General features: G+C 37.2%; 1 protein-coding gene across 1 annotated transcript; it reads left to right on the top strand.

Moving 5' to 3' along the window:
• Positions 1-13,605: 13,605 nt before the first annotated feature.
• Positions 13,606-16,786, top strand: LOC116140544 (type IV inositol polyphosphate 5-phosphatase 9-like). Its single transcript, XM_031426193.1, has 7 exons — positions 13,606-14,056; positions 14,150-14,257; positions 14,342-14,687; positions 15,127-15,314; positions 15,902-16,010; positions 16,123-16,274; positions 16,426-16,786. Exons 1-7 carry the CDS (start codon positions 13,878-13,880, stop codon positions 16,679-16,681), a joined length of 1,338 nt encoding a protein of 445 aa, XP_031282053.1. The 5' UTR covers positions 13,606-13,877; the 3' UTR covers positions 16,682-16,786.
• Positions 16,787-26,376: the final 9,590 nt, after the last annotated feature.

The following is a 26,376-nucleotide window of genomic DNA, read 5'->3' as shown; positions in this document are numbered from 1 at the left end:
TCAAAATAAACCAATGCAAGAGGACCATTATTGCTAGATGCTAATAAAGGAAAAAGGCTTGTTGCATTTTTCCAAATTGACAAGCTTACCAAAAGGACATTTTATTTCCAAAAGAACTAGCTACATTGACTTTGTTCACTACAATCTTCAGATTCTTTTCATTTGGGTGACCTAATCTAGCATGCCACAAGCTAGTAAGTCTTTCTTTTTCATCAGAATTATTAGGAGCCATACATGAAGCTGAACTAATACTTATTCCAGAACAGTCACTACTATTTATTGAGACATTGTTAGTACTAGAAGAAGTAGCAACAGAACAGGTGTTTGATGATGTAGGATCCAAAGAGGTAGTAGATACAGCAAGTGTAGAGGGTATAGCAGATGCAGTGATAGTTTGTGGAGTTGAGGATGAGATAAAAGCAGAGCCAACTGTAAGAAGAGATAATTGCAACTGATATTGTCCATCCTTTAAGGATCCTCGGAGTAGCACCATCTTGGTGAACTTATCCTTTATAAGTCAATGGTCATAGTGAAATTCCACTATTACATCATCTCTAGTAATCTGAGAAATGCTTAGTAAATTCTTTACAATATGTGGAACACACAACATTTTCCTAAGATGCAATAACCGAGGACAGGTAGTAGAAGGCAATAAGGACTCACCTGTGTGAGTAACAGGCACATTCTGGCCATTTCAACTTGGACTGTAGAGCCTCCTTGATAGTTGTCTTTAACCACTAAGTTTGTTGCTTCAGCAGTCATGTGGTTTGTGGCTCCTGAGTCCACATATCAAGTCTGGTTAGTGAGCACTTGAGGAGTAGTCACTATGCATAAAAAGCCATGTCTATTAGTGATGTAGTGGCTGTAGTAGATCTCATATATCTAGCACACACTTTTGCAATTTATATAATGTTGTACAAATAATCAGAACAAACGGTTTACTGTTATATATTCATGGAATACATATATATATATGTGTATATAAAGAGGATAGTACATAAATCCAATTTTATGTATTTTATGTTTAAAATATTTAGGGTAGTGTATGGTACTGTTGTAGCTCGTGCTGGATAGTATAAAATATTTATTTAATGGATTTGAAACTTTTCAAAGGTTAGGTCAGATACCATTCCATAATCATATATTTTTTTTTAATAATATCCATTACACGACACACATATTACAAAGGGACCACTTATTTTTGTTATTTCTTATGCCGGCGTATGTACTCCTCCACCAGGCTCTATTTCTGGTATGCTAGCCAATAAAACAAGATATATATTTGATACATTGCACATGTTTATGGTTGAAATTTGGAATTAACCTCTTTAATTATGAGTAAAAAGATACTTAGCAATTGTAGTTTAATTATATTTAATTAATTGAATCTGTTGAACAATAATCACAGCCTTAGTTGGTAGCTGAAATGCAGCCCATCTATCTAAAACCAAGAGACCTTGTGGCATCATTTATATATTAGCTACTGGAGGTTTCGAATTTTTAACTTAATAAAATGCCCATGTTTGTAATTTTTTTTTTTTAGATTACATTATGATTTATCAAAGGTTGGAACATGTGAATGCTAAAAGCTAAAATTTTACGATCTTCAATATAAAAGAGTTTAATTGAAATTTCATATGAAATGAGACTCTGCAAATTCAACGGTAATTATTTATAGAAATAAACACATTACAAACGTGAAAATTATTTTCCCAGATATGATGAAGACATTTAAGTTGAAGATCATGTCTGACTTGAAAAGGAGTAAAAGACTAAATAAGAGGCCAAATCATTTTCAACTGCCCATGATGAAAATCGACTTTAATCTACAAATTTCCCAATCCGGATTAATTTGACAATCGTTACCTTTTTAAAAAGAAATTGAGTTACTATTGTAACAAAAAGTATAACATTGATATCAACCACGAAATTTCGTATTCCATAATCTTGACATATTGGACAAGAATCATATAGAAAATTAATTTGAACAATGGTTACGTGCCGACATAGGGAATCAATTATGTTATATAGTAAGTACTCAAGAATCGTTTGAAAAGGAAAAAAAAAAGAAATTATTTGCATAAAAATTAATTTTCATTAGTATCAACACATGTAATATATTAATTGCAATTCATGGATGAACATAATATGATAGATTGATTAATAATGATAAATCACCATACACTTTAACCGTGGAATATTCATATTTCTCAAGTTTATGAGTTGTGTGGGCACAACAATTATGTGTGCATATTGGTTGCCAATCTTATGATTTGGCTTGTTTCCATTGTCATGTGTGTGCACATCAGTTTTGCGTGCACACTGGTTGCTAGACTTGTGTCTTGACTTAGTTCGTTTCAAGTGTGCGTACACAATAGTTTGTGCTTACACTCTCGCTTTAGATATTTGTAACCCAGCACGAGTTGCATGTCTGATAAAGTGAAAAAAAAATATTGTTTATCTTTGTCTCTAACTTTTTTTTGGACCTTTTTACATGTGTCTATTATCCTTGAGTGGTCCTAGGGGATAAAGTTATCTTTCCCGATTTGTTTTGTGGTCCAAACCAAAAGAAGGAATACTTTCCTTATTTGGACAAACATGGGTCAGCCCCTTGTTGGCTGACGCTGCACATGTGTGTTGAGCAAGAAACCCTACACTATATATCATCTCATCTTACGCCTTTGAATCTAACATTTTGATCTTTTATTTCATTGTACTTTGAATTTTCTTAGAGTATTCTTTCTCTTAAGGTTCAAAGGTTCATTTCCATTTTATGCCAAAACCTCACCATATCATTCATTGACTTGATGGCTCTTGGAACGTGGTTCTTTTGCTGATGTTGGTGCATGCCATTATTGCTTGAAGCTTAGTGGTTCACAAGATGTTATCGGGTGTGTTCCCGACGTGAAGAAGGTCCAAGGAGTTGCTACATTTTAAGGATTCAAAGTGTGGTGTTAAGTATAAAGTTGATCAGGGAGTTCTTTTTATTGTTTCTTAGATCAACTTTGAATTATATCTTGTAATGTGTTTTTAACATAGTGGATTGCTTTGATCTAGACAAGGTCCCAAGGATATAGGCTAAAAGTGGATTTTAGCCTAACCATGTATATGGCTATGTTCTTTATTTTTCCGTACTTGTGTTTAATGTGGTTAAATTGAAAATGTCTTAATCAACTTGGTAATACTTCCATTGCACTTAAAATGGGTAACCATACACTAAAGTGAGTTAACCAATAACTTACTCTCCCAACAATTGGTATCAAAGCTTGTCCTGATAAGTTGCTTCAGTTGATCCTTACCCATTTTGGTTGATTTTGTGTGCATTTGAGTGGTCTTGTATTTGGACAAAATTTGATCTTTGTCGCGTTTTTATTTTAGATATGATGCGTGTCTGTGTGTGCACTGTCGTTTGTTGTGTTAGCATCTATTTGATTGATTTTTTTCATGAGTTTATTTACTGAAGAAAGATCTACTCATAGACCACCTTTGTTAGAAGGACTTAACTATTATACATGGAGACCTAGGATGCATGCTTTCCTTAAGTCCATAGATGAAATATTCTAGTCCACAGTTGTGAATGGTTGGACAGCCCAAGTTATTGTTGAAAATGAAGTTTCTAGAGACCAAAATTGGTTGTTAGTTGGACTACTGATAAGTTAACTCTTGAACACTATAACTCTAAAGCCATTCATGCTCTTTTCATTGCTGTTAATGTGAACCAAATGAAAGTCATAGCTAATTGTGAACTTGCTAAAGATGCTTGGGATAGGCTTCAAATCAAGAATGACGGAACTAGCGCCGTTAAAAGAAATAGGCTTAGAAGCCTTGTCATTGATTTTGAAAATCTAACCATGGATGATGATGAGACTATAACTGATTTTTATGGTAGAGTTTTGCTTTGGAAAGAACATATACTAATGCTGAACTTGTTAGGAAAGTGCTTTGCTCTTTACCTCGGAGGTTTATGTCAAAGGTGACCACCATTGAAGAATGTCGAGATGTGGATGCTATGGACATTGATGAACTCATTGGCTCTCTCCAAACCAATGAACTGAATCTGAAACATTGGGATAAAAAAAAAACTGAGCAAAGGTTTGGCTCTCAAACATGAGGTTGATTCTGATCTGTTTGATGATTGTGATTTCAGTTCGTTAGATGATGAAAGTTGTGCTTTACTTACAAAGAATTTTGCTAAGTTTCTTAAGAAAAATATGAAAAGGCCTCATGATAGTGGTTATGGCTGAAAACCTTTTGTGAAAAAGTCTTAAGATCATCAAACCCCTAGTACATTTACAAAAAGATTTTCAAAAGATAAAGAAAAGAAAAATAAAGTTATCAAGTGTTTTGAATGTGAAGGCTTTAGGCACATACAATCTGAGTGTGCTAACACACTGAGAAAGAAGAAAGGTAAGGCCATGGCTACCACTTTGAGTAAAAATGAGCATGATGAGAGTGATGATGATGATTCAAGTGATGATGAAAATGTTCTAGCCTTCACCGTGAACCAAGAAGATGGTAAGAGTGAGGTTTCGAATGACACTATTGATATTTATGCTGAGCAACACGAGGCATATGATAAAAATGTATGACCAATGGCTAAAGGCTATGAAAAAGTTTCAATCTCTTGGCATCTAGAATGCTACTTTGTTGAAGCAAAAGAAAGCCTTGTCCGAAAAGATTGTTGTTCTTATTGCTGAACTAATTAAGGCTAAGGTCATCATTGATAAGTTGAATGCAGGTTCTCTTAAGCTTCATAAAGTCCTCGGTCAAGGAAAATCATTTGAAGATCGGTATGGTTTGGGCTTTAGTCCTGGTGCTAGCACATCAAAAACTGGTGCAAGCATGTTTGTGAAGGCCACTGAAACTCCTGCTAAGGTATGTTGTGAGACAGGCTATGAAGGTTGCCATTTTTGTAATAGGAAAGGTCACATCAGAGCCAAATGCTTCAGGAAAGTTTTAAAAACCATAGTTTTATTGCTAATGTAAATCATAATGCTAACAATGGCTTTTCTTCCAAAAGAGTTTGGAAACCTAAGGCTGATATGAATTGTTTTGTCTCTCATACCTCTTTGCTTACATTTCAAAATGATTTTTGGTATCTAGACAATGGTCGTTCAAGGCATATGACTAGTAATAAATCTCTCTTGATCGAACTTGAATCGATTGATAGTGGGCATGTCACTTATGGAGATGGAAATAAAGGTAAAATACTTGGCAAATGGTCAATTGTGCTTCCTAATTTTCCTGTTTTGAAAGATGTCTTACTTGTTGATGGTTTGAAAGCTATTGATTAGCATTAGTCAAATTTGTGACAAAAAATTTATGGTTCAATTCTCAAAGGACAAGTGTCAAATTTTGAATCGTAAAGGTGTTTCTCTACTTGAGGGAAAAATGTCAAATGAAAATTGTTACTTGCTTTCTAACCATATGTCATGGTTTAGTTCAAAAACAGATTCCACGAACTTGTGGCATGAGAAACTTGGTCACATGAACTTCAAGGACTTAGTAAGACTTTTAAAAAAGGAAGTGGTTAAAAGACTACCTAAACTTGAACCTCTAAAAGGTAATGTGTACAATCCATGTCAACAAGGTAAACAAACCATGATATCTCATCCACCTTCAATCGTGATTGGAGATCCAAATGAGATAATGGTTACACGAAGGAGAAGATAACATGAAATTAACCATCTTTGATATGTGTCTCCTGCAGAACTGAAGAATGTCAAGCAAGCTTTGGAAGATGAAAATTGAATTGAGGCCATGCATGAAGAATTGGAACAATTTGAAAGAAATGAAGTGTGGACACTTGTGCCGAGACCTGAGGGAATCAACATAATAGGTACCAAATAGATTTTTAAAAATAAAACTAATGAATTTAGTAATGTTGTTAGGAACAAAGCAAGACTAGTAGCCCAAAGATATACTCAAGTGGAGGGAATCAACTTTGATGAAACTTTTGCCCCTGTTGCACGACTTGAGTCAATCCGCTTGTTGCTTGCTACCTCAAGACAGAATTGTTCCAAATGGATGTCAAAAATGCCTTCTTGAATGGGATGCTCATCGAAGAAGTATATGTTGAACAACCAATTGGCTTTTAAGACCCCCACAAACCTAATCATGTGTTTAGATTGAAGAAAGCACTTTATTGGTTGAAACAAGCCCCATGGGCCTGGTATGAAAGGTTTACAACTTTCCTTCTTGAGCATAGCTATGAATGAGGTAATGCTAACAAAACCCTCTTTATCAAGCATGCCAACAATGAAATCTTGTGTGCATAGATTTATTTTGATGATATTGTGTTTGGTTCTACATCTCATTCACATGCACTTGAATTCATTAGTTTGATGAAAAATGAGTTTGAGATGAGTATGGTATGGGAGTTGAATATGTTTCTTGGTCTTCAAATGAAAAATGACATGTTTGTTTCCCAATCAAAGTATGCTAGAAACATGTTGAAAAGATTTTGTCTAGAGAACGCAAAGCATGCTAGAACCCCTATGAGTGCTACCCTTAAGCTGTTTAAAGATGAACATGGTAAAAAGGTTGACAATAAGATGTACCGAAGCATGATAGAAAGCCTTCTTTACTTAACAACAAGCAGGCCTAATATTTGTTTTAGTGTTGGTGTTTGTGCTAGATTTGAAGCTAATCTTTATGAGTTACACCTGAATGTAGTGAAAAGAATCATGAGATATGTTTCAGGTACGTGTGACTTTGGTCTTTGGTACTCATTTGATTTTAACAATTGTTTGGTTGGATATAGTGATGTGGATTAGGCAGGAAGTTGTGGATGTTTCTATCTTGGAAACATGTCACCTGGTACAGCAAGAAGCAAAATGCAATCTCCCTATCCACTGCCGAGGCTGAGTACATTGTTGCAGGGAGTTGTTGCACTCAAATTTTATGGTTAAAGCTAATGTTAAATGATTATGGTGTTGATCAAGATTGTGTGACTATCTTTTGTGATAACACGAGTCATTAACATCTCTAAGAATCCAGTCCAGCATTCTAGGACTAAGCATATTGACATAAGACATCACTTCATTAGAGAGTTAGTTGAGGAGAACATCATTGCACTTGCTCATGTGAACACAAAATCCCAATTGGCTGATTTATTTACAAAAGCACTTGACTATGACACTTTTGCTTTCTTGAGGAAGTCCATTGGAATACTTCAACTTGAATAGTTTTTTCATTTCAATTGATGAATAAAGCATGAAAATGCTACTTTTATTTTTGTTTGTCAAGTCCTTTGATCTGTGCTAGCACTCTAATTGTCACTTGTTGTTTCTTATCTGTGTGCTAACTCTGGTATGTTGTGTACACTAAGACTCTCTCTATAACATGACCTTATCTCATCATGAGTTGTTTGTCCATTCTTGTCACCATTGTGAAAGAGCTACCTTGCTTGAAGTGTGAAAGTTATTTTGAGTAATTTTCTGATTTGTAAAGACCCCTATGTCTTAGAAAATCTACCATTAAGAGGACTGCCTTCTTGCAAGTGTGAAAGCTACATTTTGGTTATGTTTTAAAGAGTTATTTGCCCTTTGATCAAAATGAAAAGAAAAATCCTTATTTTATATGCTGAAAAAGAAAAATGCAAAATATAGTAGGGCATGAGGGAAGGGGGAGTTTCTCTTGCAAAATATTAATTGACCAATGTGTCATTTAACCCCCTTAAGGACACTATCACACACTTAGACAAGCTTATGTGACTTTATTTCTCTTGTGTGTGATTGAGGAAGTGTTGGCTTGATTGCATTAAGTTGACAACTTCCTTATGAGAAATTGTGTCTTTTAAGATTGAAAATCTAATCTATTTAGATGTTTTGCACAGATTGACTGTCTTGACCTCCAAAATTCATACGAAGCATTTCATCATTTAAACTTTTTTCATGCTCTTAAAATTGTTCAATAAAATCACGTCTTCTGAAAATTTCTGATGTTCTTTTGGGATGCTATGTGCTCACACGATTGCCTGTGTACACTCACTAAGGATAAAGTTCTATTTTTGGTATAACTCTCTTTAGGGCTTCAAAATCACCGCCTGCCATAAATGTTTGCTCTAATCTTTTTCACGTTAGTCTTCATTTTCTAAACCCTATTGCATCGCTTGTTTTCTTTGTTCTTCACGATTTGCTCTCCAATCCTCTCTGATTTTTTGTTTTGTTTTTCTGTCATGGATTCAACAAAGAAAGTAATTGAAAACCCGAAGAGAAAAGCCATGGAGGAATCACTCAAAAAGGGTTTTCAAGACTTGAAGAAATCCAACCGCCTCAAGAAAAAGCCAACGAAAGAGCAAACCCCACTGAAGTCTGATTCCTCCACTTTAAAGGAATCCTACAAGGAAGAAACTAGCCGCTCATCCTCACCTATCTTTTCCCATGTTTCTAGTGATCATCGGGACTCCGTGCGCTCACCCGATGAGTCTGCCCCAACCTCACATGAAAAGTCACCAGAAAAATCCCCTTCAGCGTCTTAGACAACATTCCTATTGCCACTCTCAAATCTCGCAAGGCTGCTCCTGCAAAAACTGGTCCATCAAAGCCGTTGACTCTGGCAGAGATGGCAAAGAAGAAAGGGAAGGCAATCATGGTAAAGGCTTCAACTGGTAAAATCTCTCCTTTTGTTTTGCCTATTGCTGAGGTTAGGTTTAAGAGCCATATAGTCAAAAAGACAATTATGAGTGAGGCAAATGTTAGATTAGATGATTTTGATGAGTTTCATGCCATGATAAAGAAATGGAAATGGCTTAATATTGTCTCGGGTCTGACTGCACCCATACAAACTCTTGTTCAAGGGTTTTACGCCAATTTTGGCCTTGATGATGCTGAACCGAACTCTAACGTGCATGATGACAGAGTTTATGTTAAAGGTCATTGAGTTCTTTTCAATGAAGAGATTGTTAGGGATGCATTATGTTTGAAAAGGTTAAGAAAATTTTTGATTTGACCGGTTTGGAATTAGACCAAATTGTTAAGGTTATAACTGGTGGTTCAATTGCTATATGGCCAAGAAGTGGAGTTTTTTAGCCTAGTGCACTCACACCCTTTTACCGCCTGTTGTTTAAGATCTCACTTACAAATTGGTCTCGCTCAATGCACAATTCCAGTATTAGACCAGAAAGAGCACAACTTCTATATGGGATTGCACAAAGGAAGAAAAAAAAACTTAGATGTATTGATTTTCACAAGTGTTAGGGTGGTTGCACAATCCACATATTCTCTCCAAATTTTACCCTTTCCTTCTCTCATTTACAAGATCATTTCCACCTACAAATGAAAATTTTATGAAGTGGAGCCCTTGCTGAAATAAAGACTGTCGCCAAGAAATCTTTTCGACAACCATCAGGGAACATTCCTTCCACCTCTCCAGGTGAACACACAAGGACTAACACTTGGTAGTCCAAGCTTTTTGTTGCTATGCAGGACTTGGAGACTTCCATGGAGAATGTTCTCCAATATGTGAAGGAGATTCATCTATCCTTCAATGCTCGGATGGACAAAATGGAGTCTGATATGAAGAAGAAGAAGAAACATGCTTCTCTAGTTCAAACTGAACCTGCTGTTGCTCAAAAGAAGGTTTCTCCTATTGCTCTTATTGTCCATGTTACCCTTGCTGAGACTTTTGTTCCTACAGTTTCTGCTGAAGATCATGCTACTGTAATTCAAGAAAAAGAAGCTGCTCAGGAAGATGAAGATCAACCTAAAGATGCAACTGATCATGAACAGGTACAACACTCTGAAGAAGAGGATGCCTCCCGTGTGTGCACTAAAGATGTTCCTCCTCCGCCTGTCAGAGAGAAAACCTCTTCTGTCCAAGATGAATCTTGTCATGAAGTTGCTAAAACCGCATCTGATTCTACCCCAAATGTTAAAGTGAAGGATACTCATATCACCATCACTACTCCTCCCAAGAGAAGAGTCAAGAGGAAAGCTAATCGTACATAAGTACCCTCTCGAAAGTCTTCAAGACTTATGAACAAAGAGAGGGAGTAGGCATTATGGGGAGTGAATTTTAAAACTTTTTTTTTTTCTGTTTTGTTTATTGCTAAACTGTGAACTGTTTTGATATTATCTCTCCATGAGGGAGTTAGTTTTTTTTTTTCTCTACTGTTTTTGTTTTGTTTCTGTAGAACCTTTTAGTTATTTTACCTTGATGTTTCATTGGCTAACCTTGTGTTCATACTTGTGTTGCTTTTGGTTCTTTTTGTTTATGTGTTTGTTTCTTGCAAATCTGCAGGTTTGATTGGTTGATTGAAATAGGTTTGCACTTGATATCTTTTATTATGTTCATTCTTCATAAGTTTGACAAAGGAGGAGAATGTGGAATATTCATATTTTTCAAACTTATGAGTTATGTGTGCACAACAGTTATGTGTGCATAGTGGTTGCTAATCTTATGATTTGGCTTGTTTCCTTTGTCATGTCTGTGCACATCAGTTCTGCATGCACACTGGTTGCCAAACATGTGTCTTGGCTTGGTTCGTTTCGAGTGTGTGTGCACAACAGTTTGTGCTTACACTCTCGCTTCAAATATTTGCAACCCAACACGAGTTGCATGTCTGATAAAGTGAAAAAGATATTGTTTATCATTGTCTCTAACTTTTGGAGGACTTTTTACATGTGTCATATTATCCTTGAGTGGTCCTAGGGAATAAAGTTATCTTTCCCAGTTTGTTTTGTGGTCCAAACCAAAAGAAGGAATACTTTCCTCATTTGGACGAACATGGGTCAGCCCCTTATTGGCTGACGTGGCACATATGTGTTGAGCAAGAAACCCTACACTATATATCATCTCATCTTGCATCCTTGAATATAAATTTTTGATCTTTTATTTCATTGTACTTTGAAATTTCTTATAGTATTATTTCTTTTAAGGTTCAAAGGTTCATTTCCATTTTGTGCCAAAACCTCACCATATCATTCATTGACTTGATGGCTCTTGGAACGTGATTCCTTTGCTTATTCTGGTGCGTGGCATCAGTGCTTGAAGCTTGGTGGTTCACAAGCTGTTCTCGGGTGTGTTCCAGGTATGAAAAAGGTCCAAGGAGTTGCTATATATTAAATATTTAGAGGGTGGTGCTAAGTGTAAAGTTGAATAGGGAGTTCTTTTTACTGTTTCTTAGATCAACTTTGAACTATATCTTGTAATGTGTTTTCAACTTAGTGGATTACTTCGATCTGGACAAGGTCTCATGGATGTAGACTAAAAGTGGATTTTAGCCGGACCATGTATATGGCTGTGTTCTTTATTTTTCCGTACTTGGGTTTGATATGATTAAATTGGAAATGTCTTAATCAAATTGGTAATGCTTCCGCTGCACTTAAAATGGGTAATCATACGCTAAAGTGAGTTAACCAACTACTTACTCTCCCAACATTAACTAAATTTAACATTATAAATTAGTTAATTTGTTATTGTTAGAGTTCATGGAGACAAGTTGGTCGAGAAAGCCAAAAGCCTCTCTGTTGTGAAAACAAAACGACATGTTAAAAGACATATATAAATTGTTTTGATGGCATCGCATGGCATGAATGAAATAATTGTATGTAAAGAATATTTTATCTTTTTTGGGAAAAGATAGACTTTGGAAAATTTTAATTTAAAAAAAAAAAAAAAATATTCCCTCTAGACTTTTCTATAGCAACTAAGACCCAGATTAAAGATTCTCTCAATTGAACTTTTATCTAATAAGAGAACTGCTTCAACATTACATATATATTAGGTAACTCAATAAGGGATTAGGATCCTCTCCTGATATGAGTTCATCTAAACTTTTAAATATCTCATAACACATATTCATTTTTATTTATTTATGATTTATATTTATTTTGTCTAGTATATTCTTATTCTATAATTACCAATCATAAGCCTTTGAACGGTTAGATCATGAGAGAATCTTGATCCCTCAATAAGCTCTCTAAAGCCTCAACTTAAATTTAGACCCTAGATATAATTTCAGAATTTTTCGTTTCTCAAGCCCTTCACAATTACAATCAATTTGTATGTTACTTTTTATGTGCATTTATGCCCTAACAGTTTAATCCTAAACATTTTGACCCAAAAGTAAGAAAAAAATTGATTTAAAATTCATCTAATAAAAGACTTGCTAGATAATTAAAATATGAATAAATAAAATAATAAATCATGGTTATACATAATTTTTTTAAACCTAGTTCGCCCCTTGACCCGATCAAGTGGCTGGTTCCCAGGTTAGCCAGTCCAATTGGTTGGGCTGGGCGGTCGGACTGGAGAAGTATATCCAGCAGGTTTGAAATTCAGCAAACACACCCTTGAGAAATTACTCATCGGTCTCTACAAGATTGAAATACAACAGACACACCCCTGTGATTTTTAAATCCTTTTTTAATTTTTTATCACTTCAAGGTAAGCTCTTTTCTCTCTATTTAGCTCTCTAAATCTCTATATTTAAGAAACGAAGATAGTCGCTCCCTCCTCCACATCATCGCTCTTCTTGTTTGTGCACTCGGAGAAGACCGATGCACCTCCTCCCACCTCCCAAGCCCTTCCCCACCACCACCAAACCATCATCTTCTTCAAAACAGTTGACTACCATATGCCTTTGTGTTTCGTGCTATGCCCCCCTCTTCAGGCCGGATTCCAACCGATCTCGTCACCCAAAATCCTACCTATCGCCACCCCCAGCATCATCGGTCTCTTCTCTACAAAACCCCTAACACCCCCTGCCGAGATCACTCCCCAATCACCGTCGCTAACCACCCTAGGGTTTTCACGATTTGCAGGTTGTCTGGAGTTTTTTTTTTTTTTTTTTCGAAGTTGTTGGATGAAATTACCTACATATTTGGAGTGTGTGATTGTTGTGGATTGATTGTAACATTTTTTTTTTTTTTTTTTTTTTTCGAAGTTGTTGGATGAAATTACCTACATATTTGGAGTGTGTGATTGTTGTGGATTGATTGTAACATTTTCCCGACCATTTTCTTACCATCGAAGACCAAATTCTTGTCGATCGAAGACTGCAGATGGAAGAATGAAGATTGCAGATCGAAGAATGAAGAGTGAAGAGTCGGTCTAATTTTTTTTACAAGTTTTCACTTTTAGTGACCCGGTTTTGGCTCCGAGTTGGTTGAACCGGTGGTTTGTTACTATTCTGTTGGTTCAACCGTGAGTCAATCCAAGATATAGCCAAATTTAATGAGCGACTGGACTGGCGAAGGCCTCGATTCACGATCCAAATGATCAAACCGATAGAGCCAAGTCGGACCAGGTTTTAAAACATTGGTTATATATCAACAGCAACGATTATCAATTTGTTATAGAATCAATCTCTTTATTAAAATAGAGGATTAATTGAAATGGTGGCTAAAATTATGACGCATGTATTCATCAGCTAGAGCATGGTTTCATGTTGATAGGACAATATATGCATGGCAAATTGCCAATAAACAAATGAAACTGGAGCCACCCCACTTGTGTCGGAGCACCATAGATAAACAAATTTATAGAACATATCTTTCTATCAATCCAACAAACAGAAAAAGTTTAAGCATGCAAAAGACCAATGTTTTCTGCTCTCTCTTTCTCTTTTTATCATCACAACCATAAAATTTGTTAATGAAATCAAGTCCTAGTAATCGATCATCTTCTACGTCACTCTTAAATATATACCTTCTTTCTTCCCAACTTGCACAGGTCTCTCTCTTATTCCTCAGCATGATCTTTACACCTTCCATTTCTTTTTATCCGTTTTGGCTTTCTCTAGTCATCCCTTTCTGCTCTCAAACGAGAAGAAGTAATTAAACACTCTCCTTGACACAATACACCATTCAATTTCCCAGCTGTATTTTCATAAATACTAAAAGCTTTTGTGTGTTTGATCATATTTTAACTCCATGTCCATGTGGCCTAGATTAGTTGGGAATAAAATTCTCAGAAAGAGATTTGGAAGCAACAACTTTGTTGCGGATTTACCCATCTATACAGAAACCTTGCTAGAAATGCCGAGCTTGGATCACCAACCCTCTTTGAGCGAGACTATCTTCAATCATCATAAGGAAACACAAAACTTCAAGTAAGAAACAATTAAAGTTTGCTTAATTTTGTTAGAGTCATTCTTGAATAGTATTCGTCTTAATTTGTTTTATCCTTTTTCTATATTGTGAAGAGTTTTTGTTAATACATGGAACGTTGGTGGGGTTGCACCGCATGAAGATTTGGATATGGAGGATTGGCTTGATACTCGAAACAACTCCTGTGACATTTATGTTATGGGGTAATTAAAACACAATTTTAACAATGAAAAATTATTACAAAAATAAAAGCTAACAACATGCTTATTGTTATTTATTCTTTACAGGTTTCAGGAACTTGTGCCTCTACGAGCATTGAATGTTCTAGGACCTGAGAATAATAAGATGTTTAAGAAATGGAATTCCTTGATTAGAAAAGCACTAAACAGGAAATCACATTCCCGGGACAAAATCCAAAATGACAAACTTGAAGAAGTGCAAAGTCTGTCACCGATCCACGAAGGAAAATCAAATGAAAACAACATTCCTCATGAGGAATTCCTGTGTATAATGAGCAAGCAGATGGTCGGAATATGTATATCGGTCTGGATTCGAAGCGATCTTCGTCCATACGTCCGCCATCCAAGCGTCTCTTGTGTTGGCTGTGGCATCATGGGCTACCTAGGAAATAAGGTAAATCTTTTAAATTCATTGTCACCGAAATTTTGGTATGACTTTTGATTCTCTTATCATCTAAACTAACACAAACATTGAAAAATCTTGAGATATGTTGTGAAACAAGACAATACCACTCAGAATTTAGGATATAAGAAGCACACAAAACGGTAAGCAGACACCCAAGAAGGCGAAAAAAAATCTCGCCACTGAGAATTCTGACCAGTAATTTATGTTGATCTACAGTAACAAGTTATATACATATCTGTTTTGTTTATTTCTCGGAATAAAATATATTACCTTTTGTTTAGCGGTGTCATCTCATTTTGAGAATGCAATAATATGGTCAAAACCTTTCCGATCTTATAGATTCTTCTTAATTTCATTGAAATATACCACGGTTCCATGATGATATCAAATTTTTCATATTTATTTCATCTATAATTTTTGTTTGCAGGGTTCGGTGTCGGTTAGATTTCAGTTGCACGAAACAAGCTTCTGCTTTGTGTGCAGTCATTTAGCTTCAGGGGGAAGAGAAGGAGATGAGAAATACAGAAACTCCGATGTTGCTGAAATATTATCTCGAACAAGCTTCCCTAATGGAGGTCGTTCACTTAATCTGCCGCAAAATATTCTAGATCATGAGTATGTACTTTTCATTTAATTTGTCCATGATGAAACAATCTAAATCATTAATTCATAACCATGCAATTATTAATGTTAATTTGCCGCTATATTGTTTAAACTATGTCACAAAAGTTTGCTTAACAGCAAATCTTGAAAACAAAACATGAATATATAATTAACTAATTAAGACCTTCTAATTAATTAAGCTATTATTTCTTATATCAAACTTGGTAACTAGCCAAATATAACCAAATATATAAAAACGATTCTTTTTCATATTTGGCTAGTTGCTTTATTTTACATGGTGGGGCCTCACTTGGTAGATAAACCAACAAAATAGAATCATTTTCATGAATAGTAAATAGTTTTTTTTTTTTTTTTAATATAATAATTAAGTTGTTAAATCAGGCTGACTTCTTAATCAACACGTTAAAAATTAACTTTGAGCTCTAAACTACTTGTAAACCATCTTTTGTTATTATTATAAGTTTGTTTAAGCCTTTAACTGGTAGGAAATTTGTCTCCTGGTTATTCTAATAAGTTTTTTTTGAAGATAAAAGTAGCTTGGTGATATCAGCTAATTGCTTAATTGGTCATACATACAGTCAGGTAATTTTGCTTGGGGATTTAAATTATAGAATTTCCCTACCGGAAGAAACAACTCGATTATTGGTGGAAAGAAGAGAATGGAATCCACTGCTAGAAAATGATCAGGTAAACTAAATTAATTAATTATTCGAAGGACAAATTAATTAGCTTTACGTTTAATTGCCTTTTTTTTTTTTTCTGAATTTGGCTTTGAAATTGTGTTGTAATATTAATATAGCTAAGGATGGAGCTGATGAATGGACAAATACTCCAAAGTTGGAATGAAGGAGCAATCAAATTCGCTCCCACTTATAAATACTATCCAAATTCTGATGTATACTACGGATGTGTTCAAGGCAAAAAAGGCAAAAAATGGCGTGCACCTGCATGGTAATTTATCTTCTGAAAATTCAATTAATTATTTGAAAAGAATTGTCTTAAAGTGTCCCCTTAAAGTTAAGGGCACATGTTAAGAAAACTCTGGAAAGAATAAATTAAAATTATCATGAAATTACGTTGTTTTGTTTAATGTATACTTCAGGTGTGATCGAATAATTTGGAATGGAAGGAGATTAAAGCAACATCTATATGCTAGAGGAGAAACAAAATTGTCCGATCACCGACCAGTGAAGGCTGTATTTTCTGCAGAAGTTGAGATTTTACGAACGTTAAAAGGTATTCAAAGCTTCTTCATGTCGGAGAGATTCGACAGAATTACAACCCACTTTGAGATATCATTAAGCGATGATAATTTTCCATGTCCAGGAAGAGCTTCAAGCTTTCAAATCAGAGGATGAAGATCATCATAATTAACCTTAATTAATTATTATATGCATATATATAAGGCGGTGTTATCTATGTATAATTAATTAAATATGTGTAAAGAAAAGGTAAAAGGAAAATTTAAAGCTTCTTTCTTATATAGTAAGACTTAAATGAATTCAGTCATAGTCATCCTATCTCTTTCAGTTGATTATAAAATTAAGGTTTGGTTTGGTCTAACAATATGGTCGGAATTAATATAATTGCTAAGTTAATTAATTAAATAATTTTATGATCAAAATCCGGTTGTTGCATGCTAACCCCCACGCAGTCAATTAATTAATTAACAACTTTAATATAATCAAATTGCAATGATTAGTGCAGCCTGAGAATCAAACTGATTGGAGGATCTCAACGATAAGATCTTGTGAAAATACATAAAATATATATAGAATTTGAAGTATACATATTTTATATATGACAATAATGGAGTAGTTAAATTATAAGGATAAATTATAGCAACTCTTAGTTTTGCTCTAGTTGTGAAACTGTGAGCGCATCATCTTTATCTATTTTTATTTATTTTTTAGGTAGACAAGAAGTTCTTTCACTTTTATGCAACCAAGATATGATTTAATAACTACAAGTTGTTCATTGGTAAAGTAAGATCTATACCAACTCTTAGTTTTGCTTTTGAGGGACATATTTAATAATTTTTATTATTGGAGAAAGCAAGATCTATACCAACCCTTAGTTTTGCTATTGAGGAACATATTAATAATTTTTATTATTGGGGAAAGTGTTAGGGCCAAAAAATGTCCTCTGCCCAAATAGGCCCAAAGACAAAGACACCTTCAACAAAGCTTAGAGTCATGGCCTAATTCCGATTGGGCTCGCAACAGAGTTTGCATATTAGGTTAGCACACCTACCCTGTTGCTCACTGCTTGTGCCCAATCAGCAAAGACCCTGATTCGTTTAGGCCTCATCATCAACTTGTATGGGCTTAGGCCCTTTGATCCAAGATCACCTATTGGACCTATGGTTTACTTAGACCCTAAGGTTGCCTACTTATTATTTCGGTACTAGTCAGATTCTATCAAAGAGATCCATTACTATCCTAACTCGTCTAAGATCTGTATCTTATACCAACTAGGACTCCCTCTCCTACTAAGGTAAGGGAATCAAAAGCCTTCCTATTCACTAAACCTCAACCTCCAAAGGACTCACAGTCCTATTAGGACTCGAAGATCCTACAGTTGCTATTAAACAGAGGCCAACCCTCTCACTGGTAGGAGACATTACACCTTCTAACCCCGTAATTCTCACTCTTGAGAACCTCGCATCACAACCATAGTTGTCGTCTCCAACTAGACTTCTGGTAACCTTCTCTTTCCCTAACCCTCACTAAATTAGCCTTATTCAGCCTTGCTAACTTGAGCGTTAGAGTGCTTAAGGCAAACACCACCCCGGTGTTTTCCGTTCGCTTCACGCTTGTTTTCTTGCATGTGCAAGTACAACGGATTGCTAGTGCATGGCCTCAACCTCACGGGATCAGACCCTATTTCTATAGCGGTAGATTTTTTACATCTACAGTTTGGCGCCTGCCGTGGGGCCTTTGACAATCATTCGTCTTTCAAACCTTGCTTCGCAAGGAAACTCTTTATGGCTGAAAATTCAGATAACACCAATCCTGGTCTCGAGGCCAGACTAGAAGCTCTGACTGCCCTTATGCAACAGCACTCAAACAAGGTGGCAATACTGGAAGCTGAGAACGCTGCCATTCGGACCGAAAACGCTTCCATCCGGGCCGAAAACCAGTCCTTGAAAGAAATGGTGAGTCAATTTTATGACCTTGAGCTTTAACGTTGTCAGGTGCAACCCAATCGCTTCCGCGCATCGGTTCCATTCATGCAGCCTCTCCAGACTCTAGATCACAGATTGACCGCCTCGGATACTAGATCGCGTCAACTCTATTTCAACGTTAGTGGACGATTTAGCATTGAATCCAATTGAGCGAGGATTGCCAATAGAGCCACTTTCGGTCGACCCACTCTAGGCACGAGATCATGACATCCAAATAACAGAAAGCCTACCGCGACAAGAGCCACCCATCCTTGCCATCCCACCTCATCTCCAATCAATCATTCCTACCCAAACCCCACTTGGCTCGATTCATCCCCGTGCGTCAAGCGGGCTCCCTCACCTTCAATCCACCCCGCTCGAGTCGATCCATCCACAAGGACCGAGTGACTCCCAAATAACCTCTCTCACCATCCATGTAGGTTGAAACACCCGATTAGTCACAGTGGGAACCACCTAATTCGAGGGAATGAATGGAGATCCAAATTACCAAGCGACACACGATGGAACGATTCGCCAAACTACCCTACGTGACTTGACACAACTAAACATGTTGAGTACGAGTCATATGACGAACTAAGCCAACCAAGCCGAATTGGTGGCCTCCGCCTCGCCCATGGAGCAAATATTGGCCAAAAGGTTAACCGACATAGAGGTAATGATGAGGCATATACCTGGAGTGCCAATCCCAACCAAAAAAAGTCAACCTTACAGCTATGCTGATTCATCCATTGTGGATGCAATTGCACTAGCCGAGATGCCACACAAATTCACCATCCCTAGCATGACGGCTTACAATGGCACAACTGACCCGAATGACCACATAGCCTCATATAAGCAGTGGATGTTCTACCCCAAACGTTGAGGGAAGCCTGCATGTGTAAAAGCTTCAACTCTAGCCCCTCTGGACCAGCCCTTCAATGGTACACTAACCTTCCAAACAACTCAATCAGCTAATTCGCCTAACTCACCAAACAATTTGCCAATAGCAAGAAACTAGAGAAGCTGTCAGCCAACCTTTATAGATTCTACCAGAAGAGGGGGGAGCCGCTGACAGAGTATGTCAAGATTCAATAAAGAAAAAATCTTCATCCTATCCTATAATCCAGAGATAGTGGTTGATGCTTTCAGAAAGGGGCTCCTCCTAGATGAAGAACTATACAAAGAACTGACAAAACTTGGTTGCACCATAATGGAAGATGCCCTAGATGAAGAACTATACAAAGACCTGACAAAACTTGGTTGCACCATAATGGAAGACGCCCTAGCCAGAGTAGTGATCCAAATCAGATGGGAAGAAGACGAGGCAAATCAAATGAGGCATGCTAGATATGTGAACATTACCAAAGGTAGAGTGAAAGAAGGCCAGAGTCCAGATCGTTTGAGCCCCGTTATCAACTCCTTCCCCGTAATCCAAGCTGAATCAAAAAATCGTATGATCGCCAGCCGACCAAAGCTACAGATAGGCCTTCCGGATCAAAACAATTCAAGATTCTAGAGTACAATCTCAACGTTGAGCCAGCTCAAGTCGTGGCAATCATGAGAGGGATGGGACCTACCATAAAGTGGACAGTCAAGCTCAATCCTGATGTAAAGAGGGACACGACCAAGTGGTGCAAATTTCACGGCGATCATGGTCATAACACTGTCAATTGCATCACCCTAAGATTGGAAGTTGTAGCACTATTTAAGAGAGGACATCTTCGAGACTTGTTGACAGATAAAGGGAAGAATACAGTTGGCCATAGAAGCTCGAAAGAAACATCTCCCCCTCCATAGGAATCGACACCAAAAGAGTTCTGCTCTATTATCTCTAGAGTGTCAGAAATCAGTGGGGTGAGTTATTCCTCCACCAAGTGCTACGTTTGAGCCAGCCATCATCTAGAAGTCTAGTCCATCTATCCAACCACTCGAGCGCATACCAACCAGATCATTCAGTTTGAAGATGATGAGCCAATCACCTTAGCTTCCTATCATTACGATGCTCTGGTCATCTCCCTCCAAATCGCCAACATCCTAGTCAAGGAGTATTTGTAGACAGGGGATCCTTGGCAAACATCATCTTCCTTAAAGCAGTGAAAGCCATGGGACTGGATGAATCAAACATCAACAGACGGTCAACCATCCTAGTTAGGTTCAATTCTGAGTAGAAGTACACCATCGGTGAAATGTCCTTGCTTGTCTACGCCAGCATAATCAACAAGCAAACCATCTTCCTAGTGCTTGATTGCCCCTCACTATACAACGTCATCTTGGGTCGACCCTGGATCCACGACATGTGGCTGTCCCATCCACCTTCCACCAAACTATCAGGTTTCCAACAAAATAGGGAGTAAGAGAAATCTAGGGCAATCCTAAGGCATCCAAAGACTGTTACAAGAACACCTTCAAAGGTAAACGTCATGCTTCATAGCAACTACAACCCCATCCAACGCTTCCGACCGAGCCAGATCAATCACCCATGGAAGAGTTGGATACAGTGCAGATACATTTGGACCACCCCAGCCGAAAGACCCAGATAGGCTCTCACTTTAAGCCTGAGATAAGAGAACAACTTATAAACTTCCTCAAACAAAATCAAGATTGCTAGAACATATCCTTAGTCCTCTTCAAGTACTTAAGAATATTCATGACAGCCATCTAGTGACGCTCACCTAGATCCGATTGATATCTATTACAAGTGCTCAGAGCACATGAGACATCAATCCAATTACATAGCATGGCATACATGATGGATCCAATTACTGATGCATATGGGATCCTCTTCATCCTATCTCTCTCATCTTGTGTTCTAGGACACATTTCCTTAGAGAGATAAACACCATGTGACATTAGAAGAAATCCCTTCTTGGATTCTTCCATATTGAATCTTTTCAGTACTTTGTTATTATATGCACTCTGACTTAGGCCAAGCAACCTACGTGATCTATCACGATAGATCTTTATTTCAAGGATGTAGGCTGCTTCCCCTAAGCCCTTCATAGAGAAGTACTTGGATAACTAAGTGTTTACAAACTAAAAGTTCGGTATATCATTCCCGATCCGAATTATGTCATCGACATACAACACTAGGAATGCCACAACATTCCCACTCACTTTTTTGTAAACACATGGCTTATCTTCGTTCTTGATAAAACCGAATTCTTTTATGGCCTCATCAAAACGAATTTTCCAGCTCCTAGAAGCTTCTTGAGTCCATGTATGGATCTCTGCAACTTGTATACCCTATCAGCTTGCCCATCAAGAACGAAACAATAGGGTTGTGTCATATACACATCCTCTTCAAGGTTTCCATTCAGAAAAGCTGTTTTGGCATCAATTTGCCAAATCTCATAGTCATGGTATGCAACAATCGCAAGCATAATCCAGATGGATTTAATCATGGCAATCAGCGAAAAGGTTTCTTCATAGTCAATTCCATGAATTTGTTTGAAACCTTTGGCAACCAGTCGTGCCTTTTAAGTATGCACCTTGCCATCCATGTCAGTCTTCTTCTTGAAGACCCATTTACACCCTATGGGTTTTACCCCTTCAGGTGGTTCCACCAAAGACCATACTTGGTTCTGGTACATGGAGTCCATCTCAGATTTCATTGCTTCAAGCCATTTAATTGAATTTGGATCCGATATAGCATCTTCGTAGGTTCTGGGTTCATCGTCTTAGTAGACTAGTACGTCACCATGTTGAGTCATGAGATAACCGTATCTTTCGGGCTCATGGCATACTCTCCCAAATCAACATAGCTCCTGTGCTACTTGAGGTGGTTCACTTTGATCCACAAGTTATGGAGTGACCTCCTCTTGATGTTCAACCACTTCCTGTGGCACATCATCCCGTCCTTCATCTAGTATTATTTGTGGTTCTAGAACTTCATCGAGTTCTACTTTTCTCCCACTAGTACTTATTAGAAAAATTCCTTTTCTAGGAAGACACCAGAACAAGCAACAAAGATTTTGCACTCTTTTGGGTAGTAGAAATAGTATCCTTCAGTCTCCTCAAGATACCTCATGAATATACAAGATTTTGGGCCTAGCTTGTTCGAAGTCTATTTCTTGACATAAGCTTCATAAACCCAAATCCTTAGATGAGACTATTAGGCTTTCGCCCACTCCATTGATCATATGGAGTCTTATCTACAGACCTTGATGGCGCACAGTTTGGTACGTGAGTTGCAGTCTCTATGGCACGACCCTAGAATTATGTGGGAAAATCATAGAAACTCATCAAAGATCTAACCATATCAAGTTAGGTCCTAATCTCCTCTTTTAGATACACCATTATTCTGGGGTGTACATGGAGATGCGAGTTTTAATACTATCCCACATTCCTTCAGGTTTAGCTCAACTTACCACAGTTGGCATAGTTGTTATTTTTGAGATTATCCTTATTGTCTATCTTAAGAACATATTATCATGAAATAGTTCCATAAAGAATATTATTTACGTTCAAGGACAATAATCCATTAGTAAAGTAATACTCTTATTTGTCCTAAGTGGACACAGAAATATAATTTCTAGAAACTGAAGAAAAATCATAATAATCCACGAGTTCTAAGAAACAAGCCCATCGGCGAAATCAGATGATAAGATCCTACAACAAATGCAGCACGACTTGCTTCATTTTCAACTGGTGGGTCCATCTCTCCCTCGGCTAGCAATCTACTCTGTCGTAGTCCCTACACATCAATCAAATGTGAGAACTACATCTTATGTTAATAACCCAAGATGTTAACGGGATAAGTTGATCTCAAAAATGTACCTAACAAAGAAGTAACATTCTTCTTCCCTCTTACTAGGAAGGCCTTGTAATGTTTCCTCCAGTGGCTGGGATTCCCACAGTGAGGACAAACGCCTTTCCTTTCTGTAATAGTTCTTTCCAATGACTTTTGAGCCCTTCCCTTCTCACTTGAGCTGGCTTCAACCAACGTCAACGTTTCTGACATTTTCATGCCTAACTCAGTAGCCTTCAACATATCTAGAAGCTCAGAAAGGGTGTTCTTCTTATCATCCTCAATGAAGTCATAGACAAATTGAGAATAAGAACTTGGCAAAGACTGTAATATCAGGTCTATCGCTAAACCCTTATTAAGTCCACGTCTCAAAATCTCAAGCTTGTTCATATACTCGGTCAATTTGAGTATATGATCGCCAATTTTGGTACCCTCTTCCATCTTGCATCTGAATAGAGACCGAGACACCATATGTTTCTCATTCCTTTGAAGAAAATGAAGAATAGAAGCTAAGTCCATTTTCAAGCACTGTTGTCGCAGTAATGGTGTCATTGATGCAAGCACAATATATCTTGTCATTTCTGCTTTCGCATCATGTGTATGCTTCACATATATATACCCAGTCTCATAGATATAACTATTAGTAGGCTCTGGTGACAAAGCCTGTTCAATGGTGTATAATCTATCGCTTGACTAAAGTATATCACTTATACTTCTATACCAGTCAACGAAGCTCCCATCATTCCATTTCTCTCCCAGTTTGATGATTTGTCGCAGTGATGTTGGGATCATTTTGCTCAATTTTAAGTGAATCTACAAGTGCAGAATAAATAACTGTTATTACAATGTTTATTATTATTTGTTTAATAAGGCCTTTTATTAAACAATCGCTCCTACTATTTTCCTCAAGTTAATAGCCCTCCCTATTAACTCAGGAAAGCCCGTTGGCTTTCCTAGTGGACCGAGATCCCATCTAGCCCATTTCAAACCTTCGCTTTGGCGAACAAGCCAAAATAGGCTGATTAGGTAGGCCAACAAACTTAATCCACACCAGTTGATAACTCCTACTATCAACCTCAAATGTGACGAAGCCAACAAGCCAATCACACAATCCAATGGCCCCAACCACCGTCCTCAAGTGTGATTCTTAGTATCAGTAGAGTGGACATTCCATGCCACCACGTACACACAATATGTGTACTTCTCTACTATGCCTATGACGCATTTATCAACCTTCGCTTTGCCGAACAAGCAAAACCATCATTTTAAGTCGACCCATCACCATTAAGGAAAACTCCAATGAATTTTAACCTCTCACTGGTAGAAGTGTACCCTTCACTTTGGCGAACAAGGTTCCGACAAATAGTGGTTTGATTAAAACCATGGTGATGGAAGGCATACATGACTTAATATACTTTAATTGAGGGGTTATTATTTAATGTCTCACCAGATTATTATCTTTGTTAGAATGACATTGTTTGGCATGTTATTGAACATTCAACTTTAGCATGCATTCTAAACAAAATATTAAAACGTGCTGGTACATGGCCTAACTAAAAACCGATTTCCTCGAGCCTAGAGGAATCAGTAGGTCACCTAGGGGTCCTGTAATAAAATCTTGGGTCTTCAAGTATGATTGTCTTTTCCTTGATCCGTCTTCAAGTACATTACAAAAACATCATTCTAAATTTACAGTGAGAATAATTATACAAAATTCTTTACATCAATAAATTTAGAAACCTCGATTTACATTCGAAGGGAATGAGATGAGAAAAGAATGTACATCGAGAAGGGGAGAAAGGTAGGACACGCAAGCCCTATTTAATAAATTACAACCGTACTACCCAAAAATTTAAAACATTCACCATAAATCTAAGGCTCATGTACCAGGCACCATGCAATATACAAACAAGTACATGGCATGCATTTCAAAAATAATCAATTTTTGAATTGGATGGGTTAATTATTAATTACCCCCTGACAATTTGTAAATCTTCATTTGGTCCAAAAGTTTTAAAACTTTTCACTTTGGCCCCTATGTACTCGAAAGTGCGCTCGCTGCAGCGACGGATTAGATCGCTACAGTGTGCGCTGATTTGTGTCGTGTATATGCACCACTTGTGATCGCTGCGATGGATTATATCGCCACGGCGAGCACTGATGCGGTGCTGAGTTATACCGCCGTGGTGAGCGCTGATATTCAATCAGTGATCGTGCTAAGGATGATCGCAGCGGTGATGAGTTATATCGCCGCGACGAGCATTGATTTTGCAATCAGCAAGTACACCAAAACAACGCACGCCGCGACGAGCGTACACTGATCTATAGCATCAGATCAATTCAACTAGCCACCAAAAATATGCCAAACAGATTTCGCAGTCAATCTTAACTTCTTATTTCGATAAAAATCCATAACCCAATATACCAAAATTGCAGATCATCAACAAATTAAATTAATCAATTAATTGATTTCTTAAAACATGCTTTCATGGCAGATTTTGTGCAGATTCATTAAGGAAATATATTATCAATCAAATACAAGTAATCAACCATTCACAAAAACTGTAAAATCATGTACCCTAGGCTCTGATACCACTATTAGGAAACGATCATACATGGCAGTAAAAAACAAAAATTATTTACATCATAGATCGTTTCTTAGAACCAAGATCACGGCACAAATTTACAGTTTATACATTAAATAAGAATCTTTAGAAAATTCCATTTAGAGTTAAGAAATCATAGGCACGTCTGGAGGCTCCTCCAACTTGTCTCTGAACGGGTTTTGCTACCGACCCAAGAGTAGGATCAAACCAATGTAGTCCACACGAAGATAACCCCAAGGAACTAAAGAGGGATTTGCTAGATCCTCTTTAGCCTTAAGAACCAAGAACAAATCAAATAATATTTGATTCAACCCAAAAGGCAAACTGGCGTGGAAGAGAGAAAAATGGGGTTGGAATTTTAGTCCAAATGATTGAATGAAAATCGCATTTTAATTCACAAAGTGTTGCACTTATATAGTGCACACTTTGCCCTATTCCATCATGGAATGGGCTTGCGCACCAACCCAAACACCCCTTGTATCCAAACAGCCCTATTTAGATATTTTAATTTTAATTATCATTATCTCAATTAAA

Source organism: Pistacia vera, unplaced genomic scaffold (genome assembly GCF_008641045.1).
Source record: "Pistacia vera cultivar Batoury unplaced genomic scaffold, PisVer_v2 Contig1004, whole genome shotgun sequence".
Classification (NCBI taxonomy): Eukaryota; Viridiplantae; Streptophyta; class Magnoliopsida; order Sapindales; family Anacardiaceae; genus Pistacia; species Pistacia vera.
The sequence above is the reverse complement of the archived record's forward strand: the minus strand, read 5'-3'. Positions and strand labels throughout refer to the sequence as shown.